This window comes from Aythya fuligula, chromosome 5, assembly GCF_009819795.1.
Source record: "Aythya fuligula isolate bAytFul2 chromosome 5, bAytFul2.pri, whole genome shotgun sequence".
NCBI classification, from domain to species: Eukaryota; Metazoa; Chordata; class Aves; order Anseriformes; family Anatidae; genus Aythya; species Aythya fuligula.
In genome coordinates, this window is record NC_045563.1 from 19,302,256 (window position 1) to 19,322,285 (window position 20,030).

The window sequence follows — 20,030 nt, forward strand, 5'->3', positions numbered from 1 at the left end:
ACTGCACGCCTCCCGTAACCCAAGAAAGGCTTCAGCGCTGTAACAGGACACGGGATGCAAACACAAAGAGAAGCACTGCTCCCTCTGGGCCCTGGGATGGGTATCATCTGCCTGGGGAGCCGTGGGGAGAGGAGACCCATGAGCTGTAGGCAGAATATGCCGATGGTGAAGGACTGACAGGTTTAATGGTCACAAGCCAGCTCCTTGGGGTCTCTGCAGGCCTCCCGTATTTCCTCCTGGGGCTACGTGGGGAAGATAAGACTGGACAGCCCCCTTTGTTTCCCCTGGCCTGTAATTCCTTGCCAGTTGCTCTCCCACGTCCCCACTTGCACCCTGGGTGAGCACAAGGTGAAGCAGGGCCTTGGCGAGACACCTTTACAGACACGGGTTATGCCAGCTCAAGCAGAAAGACAGAAACACTGACTGGATACCACCTTTCTTTCCCTAAAATTATCAGGCGTTTATCAGCCCAGTTTTTCTTGCACACTTGTCCCAAAGGACTTGCTTGCTGCTTGCCCAGGATCTCGAGCACAGGACTGGGCACAGGGGGACACAGCTGTCTGCCTCCAGCAGCTGCACCACCGGGACCAACACATTTCACCTTTTCCCTGCTCCTGCCCGGTGCCAGCATGGTCTGAAAGCTGCTCAGAGGAGGGAGTGTCCCTGCTGATGTTTTCCCTGTACAATGGGGCAACAGCAAGGAGCTGAAATGTTCCTACGATAGGTGGAGAGAAAGGCAGGGCAGCTTTCCCACCTGCTGCTGTTGTTGGCTTCCTCAGCCCGCCGCAAGAAAGCCCCCGGGCAGCGCTGATCTGCTCACACGGCTCCGAGTCAGAGCACTGCCTGAGACACTGGTTCCCCATTCCCCCGTCATCGGCCTTGAATAACTCCCTTGTCTGCCCCCCGGCTCCCTCAGTGCCACTTCAGCGTCTTTCTTCACGTCCCCTTTCCCACCCGAGATTCCAGCTTCAGATTACGCCGGCTCCTCTGCAACGCTGCCTTGCGGGTGAGCCTTTTATTTAAAGCCTGGAAACGTAATACTCCAGCTGGAAACGGGGCTGGAAGAAAGAAAGCAAGCCAGCATTCCTGGTGGTTCCTGCGGACCAAAACCCGGTGGTGGTGCAGCCGGGAGGCGAAGGCTCTGCTCTGAGTGCTGCTGGCTCAGCTTGGCCCTGGCTGCTCTGAGCAGGCAGCCCTCACGTCCCCATTGCAATGCTTTTGGGATAGCAGCTAGCAATGGGGTCTGCAGAGAGGCCTTTCCCCCTCTGACCCCATAGTGCCTGGTCTGCACCTCCAGCAGCCCTTTTTCCTTGCTGCTTCAAGCCTGCTGAGTTCAATTTCTCCCCTTGCATGGAGGATCTGCCCAGAGTTTACTAATAGGGACATTTTCTTGAATGGAAATGGGTGCCCAGGTACTCTGAGAACAAACACTGGATTAGTTACTTAATGACGACAAAAACAATAGGGGAAACTTTTTATTATGAGTGGTTTTTGGTTCTCAAGTGAAGCAAATTTGTCACTTTGTTTACTTAAGTCAAGGGCCTGATATTCAAAAAATGTCATTACCGGCTACGGGGAGCTTAGAAAACATCATTTTGAATTGTTCAGTGAAAAATAACCTGGCATATTTCTCCCAGCTCTGATTTTAAAGGGACAGGGAATGCCTTTGCCTGTGAGTTTCTCAGTAGCTTGTTTATTTTCTGCCGAGCGGCCGCTCAGGATGCTGCTAGCCATCCCTCAGCATGCCAGGACAGGCAGGCAATGTTACCTGATGTGCACAGCCCGTGCACAAGGGTCAGGTTTTTATTTGCTCTTCTAGAGTGGGTTGTGTCTTCAGCTAATAAAAGAAGAATGTGAGCAATTGGGCTTGAGCTAGTGGCAAATATTAGGCATGCCAGGGAGGAATTTAGCCTCCTGACACCGACTAGCTGCCAACGTGCTATCAGGCAACAGCTCCCCGCTGCCCAGCCCGTTCACACCCCCAGCGTCAATGAGAGCCTTCTCATTCACTTCGGGAGCTTCCAGATCCCAAAGGGGGATGGCTATCCCCACAGATTCCCAGTGTCACGGCCACTGTTACCAACAGCCTCTGGCATTCAGAGAGGCCCGTGGTGGTGGCAGGAAGGACAGGGTGCTCGAGGCTTTGGAAGAAGCTGCAAAGAGGCTTCCAAAATGGAGCCTGGGCAGTGACTCTAAAGCTTTTGGTGGTGTTTCATACCTGCTGCCCTTCTCCTCTCGTTGCTCAGCAGATCTTTTTGCAATGCCACGCTTTGACTTAGTTAGGGCTTAGTTACACAGTTAGGGCTGAAGGCTGGCTCTGCACCAGGAGGGCTTTGCTGACACAGTGACACCGATGCAGGGAGGTGCTCCCATGTCAGACACTACCCCAGCCAGCAAAATTTTCCTCTGGTATTGCTTATCCCAACTCCTACATGCAAAACAAGCCGGTTGCAATGTTATTCCAACCTCCTGTGGTTTCTCCTTCCTTGAAATACTCATGTGGTGTGGAGGAGAGCCGGGCAGGGGATGGCACGGGGCAGGCAGGAGCACTACATCCCACACACTGTCCCCGGCGCTGGCCAGCCATGGGAACCCCCAAGCAGGGAAGCTCCGGCAGCAACAGAGCCTGCAGCTGCCTTGGGGCCGGGAGCCCAGGCGCAGCAGGTCTGTGCAGTGCCCGAAATCAGATCCTTGACTAACCCTGCAGAACCTGGAGCGTACTCCCACTCGGCGAGGCAGCAGGAGCCTGTTGGGTCGGCAGCGCTGCACACCGCAGATGAGCGATCCAACTGCCAGATCAGATCTGGCCTCCTGCTCCCATCCTGGGAATGGATGCTCTTTCGTAAGGCTGCTTTTTAATGCAGGCCTGACAAATTTGCATAATTGCCATTAGTGTTCTGAAGCATTTGCTGCTTCGTTTCTCCTCCGAAGGGCTGTGTCCTGACCTGTTGCTTTGGCAGAAGAACCAGCTCATACTACATAGGCAGGTTACTATAAAGAGCGCGTGTGCTGCTAGATAGCATATAGATAATATAAGGAATTGGCAAGCTCCAGAAGGCAACAGCCAGGACTTTCCTCAGGATGCTCCAATGGACACAGGGAGGTCTCCAGTGCAATGCAGGGGGAGGGAATCAAGGAGAGGTCTTTGGCCTGGTACTGCCAACGATAACAAACCAATCCTATAAATGCCATAAAACAGAATGTGCAAAAGAATACTATCAAATGGGAATGGCAGGGCCAAATCTGTCAGGCTCACACCACTTTTATACCAGTATCTCAGCTCCGAGTTGCACTGCACTGGATCCTTACTCATCCCCTGCGGTGTCTCAGCTTTGTGTCCGTGTCTTTCACCAGGGCTTTGAAACAAAGCTCAGTGCTTGAGCAATAGTCCTGACTCTTGAGTCCCTTCGAAATCCTTGTAGGATAACAGCCTTTCTAGGTCTGTGGTCCCTGTCACCCTGTGGTGCCAGCCCCTACAGAGATGGATGCTCTGCAGCAGCCGCAATCTCACCTTGCCAGCACAAGGTGGCCGAGGCAGTTCGCCAGCCATCTCCCAAACCTGACCTGAGGGGGACAAAGGGACAGACTTCCTGTGCTCGGATGCAGTCTCCCTCCCATGCCCACACCAGAGGGGGCTGTGCTCCCCCACGGCTGTGCAAGCGTGGTCTGCATGTAGGGCAGAAGCAACGACACCACAAGGCTGCACCGTCTCGCGTTTCACTTGGCTGATATTACTCCTTGGTTCCCTACAGACTTCTTCACTGATGAGTTGCCCGTCCCCCACATTTTCTACAGAGCCTTCCACCCAGCAACAGCAGAAAACAAATATGGGGAGATGCGGGGAGGATGAGGGAGGATCCTGGGTGATAAAACTCCCTAATTAAGCAGCGAGGGCTGTGCACAGAGGGCAGGCTGGGGCCTTCGCAATGCTGGTGCGAATGGCTGCGTTTGTCACAGCAGCACCTGTTTGCACCACAAGTGACTTCAGCCCTGGTGTGCAGCAAGAGCGTGGGCAAGTTTTTGTTTATGAGATTGCAACAGAAGGGCAGAAATGGCATCTCGGGGCAGAGCTTTGGGATCGTGCCCATAACTGACCTGTAAGCCCTCGTTAGGATCAGCAGAGCACCACGGTCCTGCCTCCGCCAGAGGGAGAAAAACTGCTCAAATTCCCCCAAAACTGTTGGAATGCTTCGTGTCACACTTAGTGCTACAGCAGTCCTATGGCTCTTCTGCCCTCCTCTGTACTACTCAAAATCCCTGTTGACTTTAACCAAGTTCCTTCACCTCTAAACTGCTCCCATGGGACAGAATTTATCCCGCTAGGCGATCTGTTGTGCACACAATGTGCCAGGTTGGAGGGAGTGTTCACAGCCACGTCCCAACCCCTGGAAAAAAGGGTGTTGCATGGAAATGGGGAGGGAACTTGGCACTTAAGATGTGTTTTGACTTCCTGGACTCAGCCGATAACCCCATTCCTCCAGGATGTGAGTTGATCGTACCTTCTTTCTCAATAATTCCTGTATTTCATCCTTCCCACTCCTCAACATAAAGCCAAGCAAGACGCTCTCCCTTCCAGCCAGGACTTTTGTGTGTTGCCACTAGATTTTCAGCACAGCACCCAGTTTTGAGTCCATTCTGAGCTGGCAAAATCCACCTTGTTACCTCTGCAGCAGTCTCAGCTTTTTCCATTTCTTCATATGGCCACTGGTGCCAGTGGGAAACATCATTTCCACAGTGCTGTTTTTCTGCGAGATATTGGTGACAGATAACATTCTTCAGAGAATGGCTTTGCAGTTTTTCCCACAACTCTGGGTATGAGTCCAGATGAAAGCTAGCTGCTTAGGAAGGGACTCAGCTGAATTCAGTTACAGAATCATTTTTGCTTTTTTTCCTGCAAGGGGTGTCCTAGGGCTCATGGGGCCAAACCTCTCGAGGCAAGAGATGAGGCAATTTAATGAAGAAATACAGTTCTGCATATGTGAATATCGCACGTGGCATCCGTGCTTGAGTCATTCAAAACTTTCCGAGTGCCTGTGCCAGACATACAGCAAGTGTTTAGGCTCGGCACGATGCGACTGTGAATTACTTGTCATTGTTTTTGAGGCTGCAGCAGTGGGTCATACCCACCACCTCTGGCCTGATGATGATCCCCACATTATGAGGGCTTTTTGTTGCCAGACACCAAAAGCAAGGCACAAAGCTCTATTGTTTTCCCGTCTCTTCGGCTCTCTTGGCAGACAGCAGGGAAAAAGTACAGCAGTGGTCACTGTGGGTCTCACGCCAGCTTTTATCACCTTCAGATGTTTGCTGTACTTGTGCCATGGCCCTGGAGCTCGCATGCCCTTTGCAATCCAGCCTGTGTTGCATCCCAGTAGCCCTCCAACACAGCAGCCTCTAAAGGGAGAGAGCAGAAGGTGACTCATTTAAGCAGAGGTGCACGCTGGTGTCTGTGCTGTGGCAGCAGCTGCCATCCGATCTGAGGAAAACCATCTTTATATTCCTGTAACTCTTATTCATCACATGGGGATTATGCAAATTCCCTGCCTGCTGGGGATGTGGTGTGGATTGGGTAACGTTACCATGCTTGGGTCTTCTCCATTGCAAGACGCTGTAGAAATGCAAAGTGTTCTAGCATGAGAGGTGTCAGATAAACTGGGAGGAAATTGCTACTGCTGCTAACGCACCAGTGTTCATTCATACAAAATTAAGGAGGTGGAGGACAAGGCTATGGAGAAGGGCAATGTGGGAGCCACTTGGACACGTGTCCTGTTTTCTCACGTCTTTTCTGGCAAAGGGAGTTCACCCGGCTCACATAAAGGATCTCCTATTATCTGCAGAGTTGCCTTAGCTTAAAACTTAAAACAGCCACAGGTCTCCATGCGGGCATCACTCTGTGTGGTATATTTGCTTCAGCCCAGCATGACCAGAGCCAGCTTTAAGCTAAGGCAAATAATGATGAATCCAGAGAAAGGCTTACATTGTTTCATCACACTTCTTTGAAGTAAATATACCAATAAAACCCTAACCATTTTTAAAGCTTCCCCATTTCAGACAGATGTGACCTAAGATTGCCTATTTTGTCATTTACAGCCCAGATCCTTACTTCTTCCTGCATTTAAATCAAAACTGAGCACTAGAAAAAGAGATTTCAGCGTTTTGCATCTCTGCTGCCCAGGAAAGCCCAGCTGTTCTCAGGCTGTGTAGTTCTATTTTGAGGATACTGGGAGGAAACATGAAAGGAGAGGTTCCCATGGGCTTAGGGGCCAGGTAGAAGCCAACAAGGAGGGTTTTCAGGAGAAGGAAGAAGCAGACATCTTAAAGGGAGGGACAGGAAAGAGAATATGCAGAAACACCCCCTTCCTCTGCCTGGGCAGCTTTTGGGATGTAACTCGAATGGCATCCTGAGACAAAATAGAGGCACATTGTTTGAGTTGTGTGGCTCTTAAAGGCAATACCTCCAGGGAGAATGAACAGAGGGAGTGGGAACCTCTGTATTTCCCCACCACACACCACCCATGCCTTATTTATATCTTGCTGCCAGGTTTGTGCAGCTCCAGCACTGCAGCAGCACCTGGCACTGGGCAACAGCCTTGCCACAGACCCCTAATGGGAGGGATGCGAGAATCCTGGCTGATAGCAGTGATTGCTCCTGAACAGGAGCAGGTAGAAACTCCTTTCTGCCTCCCCCTTGGCCCTCGCTGGCTCACATGCTGGTGGAGAGGGAGCTCCAGGCCCCCAGCACTGGCACCAAGCTACAGGGCCCTCACCAGGGCTGGAAAAGGCTGAAGAGGCCTGTGGCTGGGCTCCGTATGTAAATCCCATCTCCCCAATATCCACCAGCTCTTGACACTGCTCAGCACCCTTCCTTTCAGAGCTGAAGATGTTTCCTGCCCTAAAGTAAAAATCCTTTGTTTCCAGACTGTCTGCTTCAGTCTTTTTCCACTCCCTTTTAAAAAGGAGCGGATGGGATGCGTTAAAGTCCAAATTTGCCTCCATCCCACACAGACGCGGTGTTCTCATTTCCATTAGTGTCATCGATGTGCATGAGAAATGCTTGGTGAGGAAATTGAGGTTACTGAGAGAAAAAAGTTACTCACATGAGACACAACTCCCTGCGGACGTGTGTTGCCGTGTGCCCTGTCCCAGACCTTGCCCCACATTTGAAGTAGAGCAGACTGCAATTAAAACAGCAAACAAAGTGCCATCGACCCTTCAATGTGAGCCTAAGGTAGGAACTGGCCGTGCTGAAATATTAATTCATTTCCTCAAGGTCACTGTGGGAGCTACGGGTTGAGCACAGAGCTGTGGGTGCTTCAGCCATGGAAGTGTTCATGGCCGGGTTGGATGGGGCTAGGAGCAGCCTGGTCTGGTGGGAGGTGTCCCTGCATGGGCCAGGAGGGTTGGAATGAGATGATCTTTAGGGTCCCTTCCAATCCAAGCCATTCTGTGGTTCTGAGTGATTCTGTGAAGGTACAAAGTACACGGGTGTCCTGCCAAGCTGATGAGGCACCTCTCAGGCTTGAAAACAAAAAGGATTAGAAATCTGTTGCTATCAATCCTTGCCAGGCTTCAAAGAAAAGCACCAGCATCCCTTTTCATTTCTATCCTCTCTGGGCCCCTCTTTGTATGATTAAGATGTTCCTGCATCTGCAGGCAGTTTTGCTACCAGTGCTCAGCCCTGTGTCTTTGCAGAAGTACCACGAGGGGCTCAGTTTAAAAGCTCTTCTGTGCTGGCAACTTCTGTTTCACCTAAAATGAAGATCCCAAGTTAAATCCCACAGAAAGGAAACCTTCAGGCCAGTGCTTGTTCTGGAGAGACACCTGCTGGCAGAACCCTAGAGCTGAGCTCTGAAACGTGTCCATCCTCCCTCGTCTCGATGGAAGTCAAGCAGAAATAAAAGCATAACAGAGATGCAAAAGAGGCCAGGGGAAAAGGTTCGCGCTAAAGGGGTGGAACTCAAAGCAAGAGCTTGTCCCAGGGCCTGATCCCAGCTCCACCACCCCTTGTGTCTGTTCGAAGCAGAGCAGTCACAGGGGGACAGCGCTGAGCAGTAAAATGCTGCAGAAGACCAGCGGTCTAATATACTTGAGAGATTTGAACTTGTTTAGCCAGTTTTTAACTGCCCTCCCTGCCAGCATTCTCATTTTAGGAAAGCCAAAGAAACCCCAAATTCCCACTTGGTGTGGCCTGAATCGAAGTAAGCTGAAACAAGAGCACTCACGGGTGAGCTGGCTTGAAATCACATCTAGTTCTAGGCAGGAAAACCAAGGCATGTAACTGCATGTTACATGTGGGGGCACACACGCTCCTCAGGAGGGATTTGTGGCTTGTTTGTAGAAATCCTGGCAATCGGTGCCAAGAAAGCACTTGCCTATTAGTTATTTTAACTCCTGTCAACTCTCCAGGAAAGATGAGTAGCAGATTTGGGCCAGTTTTCCCTCCATTTGCACACGATCCGCTGGCAGGTGGATTAAATATAAGTGATTCAGTTGAGAATTGAATGCTAGGAGCCCCCCAGGACTAAGCTGAAGCTCCTGATTGATGCTTTTGGGGTTTTTTCCCTTGTAACAGCAGCATGCTCTGTTCACTGCAGCTACTCCCTCCAAGTGTTTTCCCACATACAGGGTTTAAAGGAGAACGCTCATTAAGTATTTGCCTAACTACTTCCCAGCCACTTGCCCACTACCAGGAATCTCTGTGGCTCCTGGTGGTTTTGGAGCAGATGTAAAGGATAGGCTTGGTAGACTTGTAGCAAACGACTCCACAGTTTAGGAGCAACCAGGAGACTGTGCCTTCCTGGGGCAAAGTGAACACAGAGTACCTTTCTTGGGATGTAGCCAGGAGTGAATGCAAAGGCTGCCAGAGGCACTGCCTGCACTGAGTGTGACAGCTTTCCCGTATGCCAGTGCCCTGTTGTGCCCCTGCCCTTCTGTCCCCCTGTCACTGTCCCTCCCACAGCAGCCACGATAAGATGTACTCAGGCACCTTAAAAAAAAAAAAAAAAAAAAAAGGAGGCTGCTGACAATTCTTCAAACAGCACAAAAGCAGACCTGGTGCCGCTCCCTTCTGCTCTTCTTTTGATTTCATCACCCACACTCACCACTCGTCCTTTCATTGTGATGGGAATCCATCCCACAGCCATTTTACTGCATCCCTGCTGATGGTGGCTGGGCTCAGGGAGAGCTGCTTGAGCCCTGGGTGCATATTACCAGTACGTCTTGTAAGTCTCCGGGGAACGCTTTTCAATCAAAACATGGCTTGCTGCTAAAAATATAAACCAAAGAAACATGTTGGGAGGTTTTACCTGGGTCCTGCACCACTTCACCAAAAGAGATAAATAGATAGATGGATAGATGGATAGATGGATAGATGGATAGATAGATAGATAGATAGATAGATAGATAGATAGATAATTTAGAAACTGGGTTCAAATTACCAGAGTTTCTATGAGGATATTCTTTTTCTGGGTGCCAGTCTCTCTAAATAGGAAATTTGTAAAATGATACCACATGTTCCATGTTTACAGGGAAAGGGAAAAAAATAGAGAAGCCAAAATCCCAGAGAAGGCATTAAAGAGAGCTTTGAAGTAAACCACAAATAAACTAAGAATAATATATATTTATTTAAAACACAAGCAGCCCCAGAGTTTGCTGTGCCATGAAATCCTCTTGGTTGTGACTATTGCTGCAGAGGCCAGGATATTATAACACAGGCTATTTCCAGCTTAGGATGGGTGAAAACATATAAAACAACAATTACATTTTCTAAGCAAACCAGAGATCAGAGGATGTCCTCTGCTGGTGAGGAAGATGTTTTCAGTTTGGTTAGTCACAAATCACTCTGAGACTTGAGACCTGGTAGTTATTCCTCTACTATGTGCACCAAGTGTATACATGGACTCACTGGACACATACCAATGAATTTATGAGTAAAACCTGACAGGATAAAATCTTACAGGATTATATTCCATAGCCTCATTAAAATCCAAGCAATGTATTTTTTTCCAATTGCTCATAGTGCTGCTTTCCAGTGAGAAATGCAGGAAGTAATAAAGATTTGTTGCCTCATAAAAATATTGTTCAAAAAAGCCAGGCTCTGACTGGTTGGCCTTGATCCGTACAGCCCTTCCTATCAGCCCTACACTGTGCCTTGCCAGTAAGAAATGTAAGAAATCAAACCAGCAACGTCACAGCGGCGCAGAGGGTTCCTTCTCGAGTCTGGAGGACATGTAAATGGGCTGTTGTGTCCAAACTGGAGGATTGTGGTTGGATTTTTCTTCTTGCCACATGCACGTCACAGCCCTGTGCCGGCCTGCTCAGGCTGTTCCTCTTCTTCCCAGCCCTCTTCCACGAGTGTCCTTGTCACTTGTTGTCTGAGGCTTCCCTGTACACAAGATTTCATTTCCTCCATAACCAGTGCTGGAATCAAATTAGCAGCGACGTTACAGGATACAACTTGAATGTGCATCCTACACACCTAATTTGCCAATCCTCGAGACAAAAGTTGATGTCATTGATTCTCAACACTGATTGACACTGGAAGCTCAGAGAATAGCACCCCACCACGAGAACTATAATTCTCCCTAATATTCTGATAAACAGACATTGAACTGAAAGCTTGTTGTCTTTTTTTTTTTTTTCAGAACAAAGGAAAAAATATTCCAACTCCAATATCATTATGCATGAGACTTCACAGTACCATGTACAGGTGAGTATGCAATGAAATTTTATGGGACTGAGAGGCCTACGTCAGTGATAGATGCTGATAATGAAATGTATTTCATTTGTCCTAGAGTTTATTAGGTCAAAGACCAGCTGGGGAACCTTCTTACAATACACAAGTGTTGCTCTCCACACCCTGGGAGAGGCAAACAGCAAAGCTGCTCCATTCTTCCTTAAGGGAGGTGGGACTTCCCCGTTGCCCTATTTCTTTTTCCCAGCTGCTGCATGCAGATAAATTTGCCTCCTGAGCTTCCCTCCGAGGGGTTGTAATTTCTAGCTCCTGTACTGCAGGGCATGCCTGCAGACAGCCACCCACTGTAATTCCCCTCCTTGTGCTGTGGGCCACCCTGGAGCAAGTGGCTGAGACCACGCAGATCCTCTCCATCCATGGAACATGCTGCTGAAGCTGGGATCCTCGGGGCCTCTCAGGTTCCTTTGTGACAAAGAGGGATGAAAGGAAAGAGCATATGTAGGTGAAGCACAGGAGTTTGTTCACCAAAGATGCTTTGAGGAGACAAACTAAAGGACGAGAGAACAAACTACAGGAGAGCAGCAGAAGTCCTGAGATGATTCCTCTCCAAAGACTGACCTCACTCCTTCCTATGAGTCAGAGGCTTCGGGCTGGACTGGATCTCTTTCTCTCCTCTCACACACTGCCTGCTCTTTCTAGAAGTAACACCAGCTCTTCTGCTGCTTTTATTTCTCTGCTGCTCTTCTCCAGCTCCTACCTGTGAAGAGCAGCAGTCATTCCATTATGGTATGACACTGTCTGAAAATCAATGCAAATAGACTCTGGTATCAGCTCACAGATCCTTCCACAAGGCTCCAACAGTTTTCCAGGGCACAATTCTGGGTCGTGTTTAAATGCTACAGCAAAACAGAGGATTTGCTGGCTTCTCCCACCTTGTATTCCACATCTTATCTTACCCTACAACTATTCCTATCTTGGATCCCTTACACCTCTGAACTTGAAGAGTGAGAAAGACTCCAATATTAGAGAGGCTGCTTTGGGACTGGGGGAAGAGGTAGAGAATGGTTGCTGCTTCTGCATGGCTGGCCTGTACCAAAGGCTCTGAAGTTACTGGTGTGTCCCCTGTCCTTTGCTGGGCTATGTCAAGGATGAGTGCCAGTGGACAAAGAGGTCAAGGCCTGTTGTGAGCCAACACTAAGCAGTCATTCGGCTGGACATGGTCATTACAGCCAGCAGATGGGAAATGGTTGACAGGAAGGGAGGACAAAAAGCAGTAATTAAAGAACATGAATTTGGTTTAATTACAGATGGACCTCTTTTCTACTTCAAATTTAAATTGAAAATGGCATGCAAATCCATCATTCATCAAAAATACAAACGATCAAGATTCAGCAAATTAAAACGTTTAGTAATTGGGGGGTGGAGAACAGAAAAAAAGATGTTAAAAAGACAAGGGAAGTTCAGTATGAGGAAACAGGAAACGGAGAGGCTGTGGTCCTCTCCCTCCTCTGCATTTGAAGGAGAGTAGTGGGAGCTGCTGTCCCTCTTGTTTCTCTGTCCTTCAAACCCTTCTTGACAGACAGATTAAAAACAGTATTCCACAGTGGTTACAGGAACTCACCTGCCCAGAAAACACAGACCACATCGACTATCATCTTTCAGCTCTTCCTCAGCTACTATGTCCTCTCAAGTAATTCAAAACCCTTCAGCCATGACAGGCATTCAGCCAAATTCATCCCGCAGTGTCACAGACATCCACTTAAAGAGGGGAGCCAGCCTGGCTGCCCGGAGCCTGGCGATGCCTGGAACACAACGTGCTGCTGCCAGCCAGCAGCCTCCGTACCACGGGAGCTCTGCCCAGCTGGGCCGTTTGTCACTGAAAACCTGGCAAGGCAAGAAAGGAAAGCACTTCATGAGGTTCATGTTTAGTAGACAGGGTCCTCTCTTCTCTGATTTAAGGCCTCAGTCCAGCAGAGAGCTTAAGAACACAGTTAAAAATAAAGGGAGCTGCTCATTTGCCTACAATGAAATTTTGACTTGTAAAAACACTTGTTTGGAAAGAGGCCCTGGCTTCCACCTGAGATACTAACTCAATCCACCCCATCAGAGGCCTGGCCAGCCATCCCCATCAGCAAGTCCTAACAAATAAAGTCACTTGTAGAGTCAGGGAAGGGACTTTAAACGGTGACACGTACATTAATTCTTTATTAATTATGCCATATGCCACTCATTTGTGAGTTTCTACCTTGAACTTTGACCAAGACAAACAGGACTTAAGAGGCAAGCAGTGAGGCAGGAAGAGGTTTCCTTATATGAAGCATTTTACACCCTTAAAGTAATCTGTAAGCTGATCAAAGTTTAAAGGTGGAGAAAATCATTGCCCATTTCTTACAGAAATTACCATATTTGAATCTCTGTGTGGATGAAAGGGGCTTTTAGTGAGATAAAGGTAAGAACCAGTTTCTGTCCCCACTCGGTCCACCAGTATCTACAGAAAATGGAAAGGAAGAAATATTCTAATGAGTCCTAGTCAGACAAGTAACTTTCGTTTCCACGAAAATTAACTTAACAGTAAATAACAAAGGAATTTATGAAGATTGTAAACCTGGCAGTTAAAATAATAGAGCAGATAAGATTCCTGTCAGCAGGTATAAACCAATTCCTTTCACCACTCTGCAGGCAGAGGGTTTGTCACCTCTGCATGGATAATATTGACTTTGCAAATACCTTTTCATGCAGCATTTTACAATTAAAGTAACACATACCCAAGCATGTTCTTCATATCTGATTGGACAGCTAATCTCAGCTTTCGGTGGAGCTGCTCAAATACCTGCTAGGAATTTTATTTAGATAGTGCCTAACCCCATACCTTTGCTTTATGAGCACAGAACTGGATCTTCACTTAACCTCTGAAGTGTTTATCCTCTTCTCTGGTCTATCCATTCATTGCAAATTATCCAACAAGCGCCTGAACAACAAATTGGTCACCACAAACTCTCTCCACCCCTAATGCCCACTGCTGAATGTCGTGCTTAAAGACTCTGCCTGGGTTTTTACAGGTAGGAGGGACTTCTTCCCCAGAGCACTGCTTTGTTCCTCATTCGCTGCTCTTTTAGACACCTGCTATTGCAGACACTAACCACAAGGAGCTGAGGCTGGTACTGGGAACAGACGCATTTCCCCCCAAGCTCTTTTTTGTTCTCTTCTTGCATTTTGCATCTCTTGCTCGCCAGTCTTCAAGGACAAAGACTGTGTTTCTTCACTGTCTGGACCCTGACCCTTGCTACAGCACCACTGTAGCAAAAAGCACCAGAAAGAAATTGCCTGAGCCCTAAAGCTGTTATATGATCTCTGGGAGAAGGCACGGGTCTTTCTGCCAGAGCAATTACAGCTCCTCTGCACTTCTGCTGACCCACACGTTAGTCTGACTCAGCAGCAGCATGTCAGTGACCCTAATACTATTAAGAAGGGGAATGGGGATGTGGGGGGAATTGGCTGAGTGGGAGAAATTCCAGGGAAGAGGGAAGGAGCCGGGACCTGTCCTGATAAGCCTGCCGGCAGCAGCAGCCCCCCAACATCAGCAGGATGTGTTGGTCAGGCCTGTAACGTGTCCTTCCAGAAAACTCCCTCCTTCCTCTCCTGGAGGAAGCTGGTTACAACAGGGAAAACTTTCAGCTGCTTTCCCACTCTGGCATGTTCTCCTTCCTATCTCGCTGCCAGGAACACAGCAGAGCAGCAGAGGGAACAAAGTGAAATGGCACCATTTCCCTCTGCTTCCCCAGTACTTCCCATTCCCTGATGTCACCTGAACACGTGGCCTGACCCTGCTGTCACTGGCACGGGGACAACAACGGGCACAGATAATCTGGCTGCTCTGAGCTGGCTTCTCCTGCCTCGCAGTCCCCTCTGCTGGCAGAGCACGCTCTTCCCATCTGCAGAGAGCACTGCTTGCTCTCGCCGCCTGGCCAGCAGCACCGTGAGCTGGTGACATGACCATCTCAGCACATGTCAGCCAGCACAAGAGGGGAAATCAGCATGGAAATCAGGCTGGAAGTGGGAAGAGCCCCAGGCTGGGTCTCTGGGGCAGGTGGAGGGAGGGAGGGAGACCAGGGTAATCTAGCAAAGCCACAGTGCAGGACAGAGGCAAGTACCAAAATACCCCTTTATACAGTCAGAGAGGCCCCTTGTCACTCCCACGAGAGCTGATTTGAGAAATTTTGGTGGGAAAGCAGCATGAGGAGACTGAAAGGCTGGAGCAGAGTCAGCTGTCAGGCTTGGAGCTGTCTTGCGGTTCCAGAAAAGCCAGGGGACTAACCTGTTTGTGCAAAGCACTTGCAAACATGCACGCTGGATGGCGGCCAGAGCTGCTAGAATTGACATACGATGAGATAAATATGCAAGCAGTGAAACTCGTTATGAAAACCTTTGCTGTGTTACAAAACTCTAATCTTTCACCACTGCGAACGGCCTGGTACTAATAGCCAGAACGAACATGTTCCACCGTGACTCTTTCGTGCCCGTGCAATAAAGAACAAACAGCCCAAACCTCTAGAGATGCTTTCACCAGTGATTTATGACGCAAGCACCAACAAAGCTTTTTCACCTGTTTTCTCCTCTTTCCCTCCCACCTTCAGCACTTGGCCACCTTCATCATGGACAAGAGTGAGTCCATCGTGACGGTGGATGACGCCATCCGAAAACTCATAATGCTGAACTCTAAAGAGAAGATCTGGACACAGGAGATGCTGCTGCAAGTGAATGACAAGTCCATCCGCCTGCTCGACTGCGAGTCGCAGGTACCCAGAGCACTCCGTGAGGGTGCAAGTTAACCTGGGGTGTGCAGTATCCTCTTCCCCTTCTGCTTTGGGGAGCCATTTGTGAGGAACCCAAACAAGGCGAGATCTCTAACAAAATCCACTCCAGGGCATGCAGGGGCTGGCTGACTGTAATTAAAAGGACAGGCAGGTGTGGGCTGATTATTCATGGCTCCAGAGCACAGAGACTCCAGATGGAAGATACCTTGAGCTGTGCTCCAGGCAAACAGTAAAACTGCTTTCCATGGGAGTGCAGACTTACAGGTCCACAGAGACCTGCATATAGCATGAGCAGAGAGGGAAGGACCTGTTACTGGTATTAAAATAACACGCAGGGTCCCCTGCTTGAGAACAGTGCCCCATTTTGACAGCAATACATGTACATGCACACAGGGCACCTAAATCTGATGGGAAAGAGCAGCCAGACAGTAGGAGAAGGGTGGTTCTGCCCTGCGTTTAGCAGGGAGAAACTAAAAAAGATTTGCCCAAGGTCATCCAAGAGTCAATGGAAGGGCAAACTCCTCACTGCCATTAGCCTGAAAGTATCTTTCTGCTGGGATGCTGCGATGCACGATACTGGGGCAGGTAAGGCACACCAGTAAGATGACAGTGAGCAAGAGAGCTCAAGTTGTTCAAGTCTCCCACTGGGCCCCCATATTCAAGAACTCAGGAGAACAAGAGTTCTGTTTTTCATCCACCTCTTTCCTGGTCCTATGTAGTCCCAAGCCACTGCAGACTGTGACACGAGTATTTGAAGAGCCCAGCAAATCCCTGCTGAGAAGCACAAGCTCTGTCAGGTCCCTCTCCTCAAGCAGGGATCCCAGGAGTTCTGTAGATCCCCGTTGCCCAGCCTCTTCCTTCTTCTTTTCCAGGAGGAGCTGGAGGACTTCCCGCTGCCGACAGTCCAGCACTGCCAGACGGTGCTGAACCAGATGCGCTATGCCTCCATCCTCCTCCTGGTGTGCCAGGATTCGGAACAGCACAAACCTGACATCCACTTCTTCAACTGTGACGAGGTGGAGGTGAGCAGAGCCCTCCTTGCCAGTGGGATGCGAGTGGGGTGTGCTGCAAGACAGGGCTACTGTGGCCTGCAGCTGGCTTGCCCAAAAGAAAGGGTCCATCCTAAGCCATCCTTCCCACTCTGGTAACAGAACAAGATATGCTCCCAGCTCTCTGCCAGCCATTTCTTCCTTTGCCCACTTGGAGCCTTCAATTCAAATTTTCCAAAGCCCAGCCCTTTAGTGAAACATCCCTGTTTTATCTTTAAGGCGGAGATGGTCCATGAGGACATAGAAAGCGCCCTGGTAGACCACAAGCATGGGAAGAAAGTACGACCACAGACACTCAAGTAAGTACTGCAGGGTAGAGCTGGGATCCCCCAAATCACATCCCCTGCAGAGAACACTCAGTGCAGTGACTGCCAGGCCAGCCTCCCTCTTCAAGAGGACCCAGACAAGCAGCTCACTCATGCGGGCTTAGCTGAGGTTCGCTGCTATTTATGAAAAGGATATGAATTTTGGCTGTCCTTTTTATTTCCTTGCTCAAAATATATCCTTGGTTTACGTGCCTGGGAACAGAGTCTCCATCTCACATAAAGCACCCCTAGGAGATTTTACACCCTGAAGCAAATCATGCTGAGGGAACTCTTCTGCTGACAAGCTTTGAAGCAGGAATCCTGGCTGCTGTGATAGACCCCCACAACGGTTTGTGCTGCCAACTCTGTGCAAGGAATCTCACCGGCCTCACAGACACCCCCTGCTCTAAAGCACCAGCTGAAACAGCCGTACACAGCTACCAGCTGGTGTGCTCTGGAAGAACAGGCCTTCCAGACCACACCGTGCAAGCTCCATTTAAACCAGTCAGGTGCTGCAGCTCTCCTTACCCAAAGATGCTTGCTGTACCCTCGTAGCCACCTCTCCCAAACCTGCAAGCCTCGGGGTACAGGGGAAAGGCAGCCAGAGCGCACAGCATCGCCCCGAGCACACACCCCTGCTCAGGCTGGTACACTCACACACTGCTCTCTTGAGAATAGGATCATCAGCCTCTGACAGGGGTTGTTCTGTGTTGTTTGCCTTGCAGAGCAAACCAAGAAAAGATCAAGCAGAGACAGTCAATCCTCCCACCGCCGCAAGGGCCGGCTCCCATCCCGATCCAGCACGACATGCGAGGGCCAGCGATGAACAGGAACCGGGTGGCACCCCCTTCCCAGTATGAACCAGGTACTGGGAGAGCTCAGTGGGTCGGTCCTGAGGATGGAGGCTCATTAGCCTGGGCAGCCCACCCTTCTGAAACAGCCTGTGGCCATTTCAGTCCCAACACTGCTGCCCAGTGTCTTTTCACTATGTTATGAAGCAACAGCAAAGACACTGAAATTCCCCAAAGAGGTGACAGGCTGTCACCAAACAGTAATTGCATGAGGCACTGGTGATCTTAAAACATATAGACAAGACAGATCTGGTCAGAAAGGCACATCCCTGGCCCTGCTGACTTCAAAGAACCAAGATTTCACCCACAGAAGTCAGGTGGTCTGCATGAATACCAGAGCAGAGGGTAAAAAGGCAGATCTGAACTTACCCCCTACTCCAAAACCATCCCAACTTCATCCCAGTTCAAGCTGTCTAGAGAAAACTTATAGTTCTCTTTGGAGAAAGAAGTTCCCAGTAACAGAAATAAACTCCTCTGAAATAAAGCTCAGGTTAACTAAAATGACCAGAAAACTCTAACCCTTTCTTACCCCTGCCAATTGTACCAGCTTCTCTTAGGATTAATTTCTAGGCTCAAGGAAAATCTATAAGCAGGGTACAATAAGAAACTCTGAATACCATTTGAGGAGAGCAAACACTCATTTCCCTGGGCTGAGAACCAAAGCCAAGCAGATGATCCGGCCTCTTGAATGAAGAGCCTATTTTAGGCCCAGCTTTGCATAATGAAAATCAGATTTCTATTTCAGAGCTGGATCATCTCTCAACATCTATATTCTGATGCACAGCAGTCTTCTGTGAAACAGCCACCCTTAACTCTGCCCTTCCCAGTAGGCTTAACATAAAGGTTTAAGTCCATTGCTCCCACCAGCACAGCTGGGCATTTACTCAGGCAGAATTTCTGGATCTGAGAAAACAGAGCCCGGCACAAAGGCAGGAGTCAGGAGAAAGCTTTGAATGATGCCTGTTTGCTGGGATTGTTTCTCCTTTGAAACATGCCTTACTGCTTTTTCTACAAAACCTGTCAAAATTAATCATCTCATCTTAATGCCTGAAGATGACGTACAATTTCCCCAATCCTCTGCCAAAACTGCCTCCCCAGTTCTCCCACTTGATATATCCTGCTGCCCGAACACCAGCTGTGCTGGCCCGTTCAGAGGCCATTTCACTGAGCTGACACATTATTCTTGTCACAAGAGGCTGCCTGAGCAAGTGCTCACGCTGAAATATTGCTGTCCCATTGAGTGTCTGCCTTCTGGAAGCTGGGAGGTACCTGTGGTTTTTATTTTTGCGAATGTATTTAATAGTGATTAAAAACACTTGAGACATTGCACATGAGTTTGTAGAAAAATGCTGGTTTTTTTTTTTGCCTGGGCCTGCCTAAATATCAATCATGCATAATTCCTGGTGTGCTGCTTTCTAGCAAGGGGCCATTGCATTCCTCTCCAGGTCCTATTTCTTCTTTCTTGACGGGCAGCTAGCTGAGCTGGCATCCCTGCCACAAGCAAGGCTCCTGCGGGGAGCAGAGGGTTAGAGGAGAGGGTTGGAGTTGCTCTGGCCATGCGTGACATACCCGTGGAGCACTCATCAGTGCAAGGGGCAGCTCCTCGGCAGGTGTAAGGCAGCTTAATGCATCCAAGGCAAAGGAGTCAGTGACTGGCAGCTGCTGGGAGCTGGGCATGCAGGTCTCTGCCTGTACCAGCAGCTGGCTGCTCCTCGCCATTCATCCAGTGCTGCTATCTGAAAAAAGGCAGCATACTGACACACAGGGCTGAGGGCAGCTGCTGTGACCCTTGGAAGGTTTAATCAGCAACTTTGATCACCGTTGTGGTCTTCTGAGGTGCTTTCAGAATAAAGGAATGCACAAACCCAGCCAGGAGCGACCACCCCATGGGTCCCTGTGTTTAACAGAGTCCATTATCAACCTTTGATGGTAAAAATATTTTTCTCTCCCTTTCCTTGTTTGCAGACTATGAACGACGAGGCTCTGCCTCCCAGGACCATGAAGAGTCCCGAATCATCTTAGCACAGAAGATTGAAAAAGAAACGGTTGGTAGCAGAACAGCGCACAGTCGATAGGCAGAAGGGATGGGGGAAAAGAGGAAGGAAGCAAGGGGCTCCTCCTCCACGAGCAGGCATTTTATGCATAGTTTACTCATTGTTAAGCTGATACCTACTGCTTAGAAAGATAAGGGGAGCAAAAGCAAAGCTCCCTCACTGGTTAGATGCAATCTCCTTTGACCTGAGGTAACTGATGATTTTGGAAGGTCTGCTTCTCCCTGGTCCATACTCTACTCTTGGGGTTATTCTCCAGATGGCCAT

The 20,030-nt window shown here is 49.1% G+C and overlaps 1 protein-coding gene across 1 annotated transcript in view; it reads left to right on the top strand.

The window, feature by feature from the left end:
• Positions 1–20,030, top strand: part of EPS8L2 (EPS8 like 2) — a 59,708-nt gene that overhangs the window by 24,163 nt on the left and 15,515 nt on the right. Inside the window, exons 4-9 of the mRNA XM_032189424.1 lie at positions 10,644–10,708; positions 15,328–15,489; positions 16,380–16,529; positions 16,776–16,855; positions 17,587–17,726; positions 19,678–19,757. Coding sequence (XP_032045315.1) covers positions 10,644–10,708; positions 15,328–15,489; positions 16,380–16,529; positions 16,776–16,855; positions 17,587–17,726; positions 19,678–19,757 — 677 coding nt within the window. The remainder of the gene's footprint in view (positions 1–10,643; positions 10,709–15,327; positions 15,490–16,379; positions 16,530–16,775; positions 16,856–17,586; positions 17,727–19,677; positions 19,758–20,030) is intronic.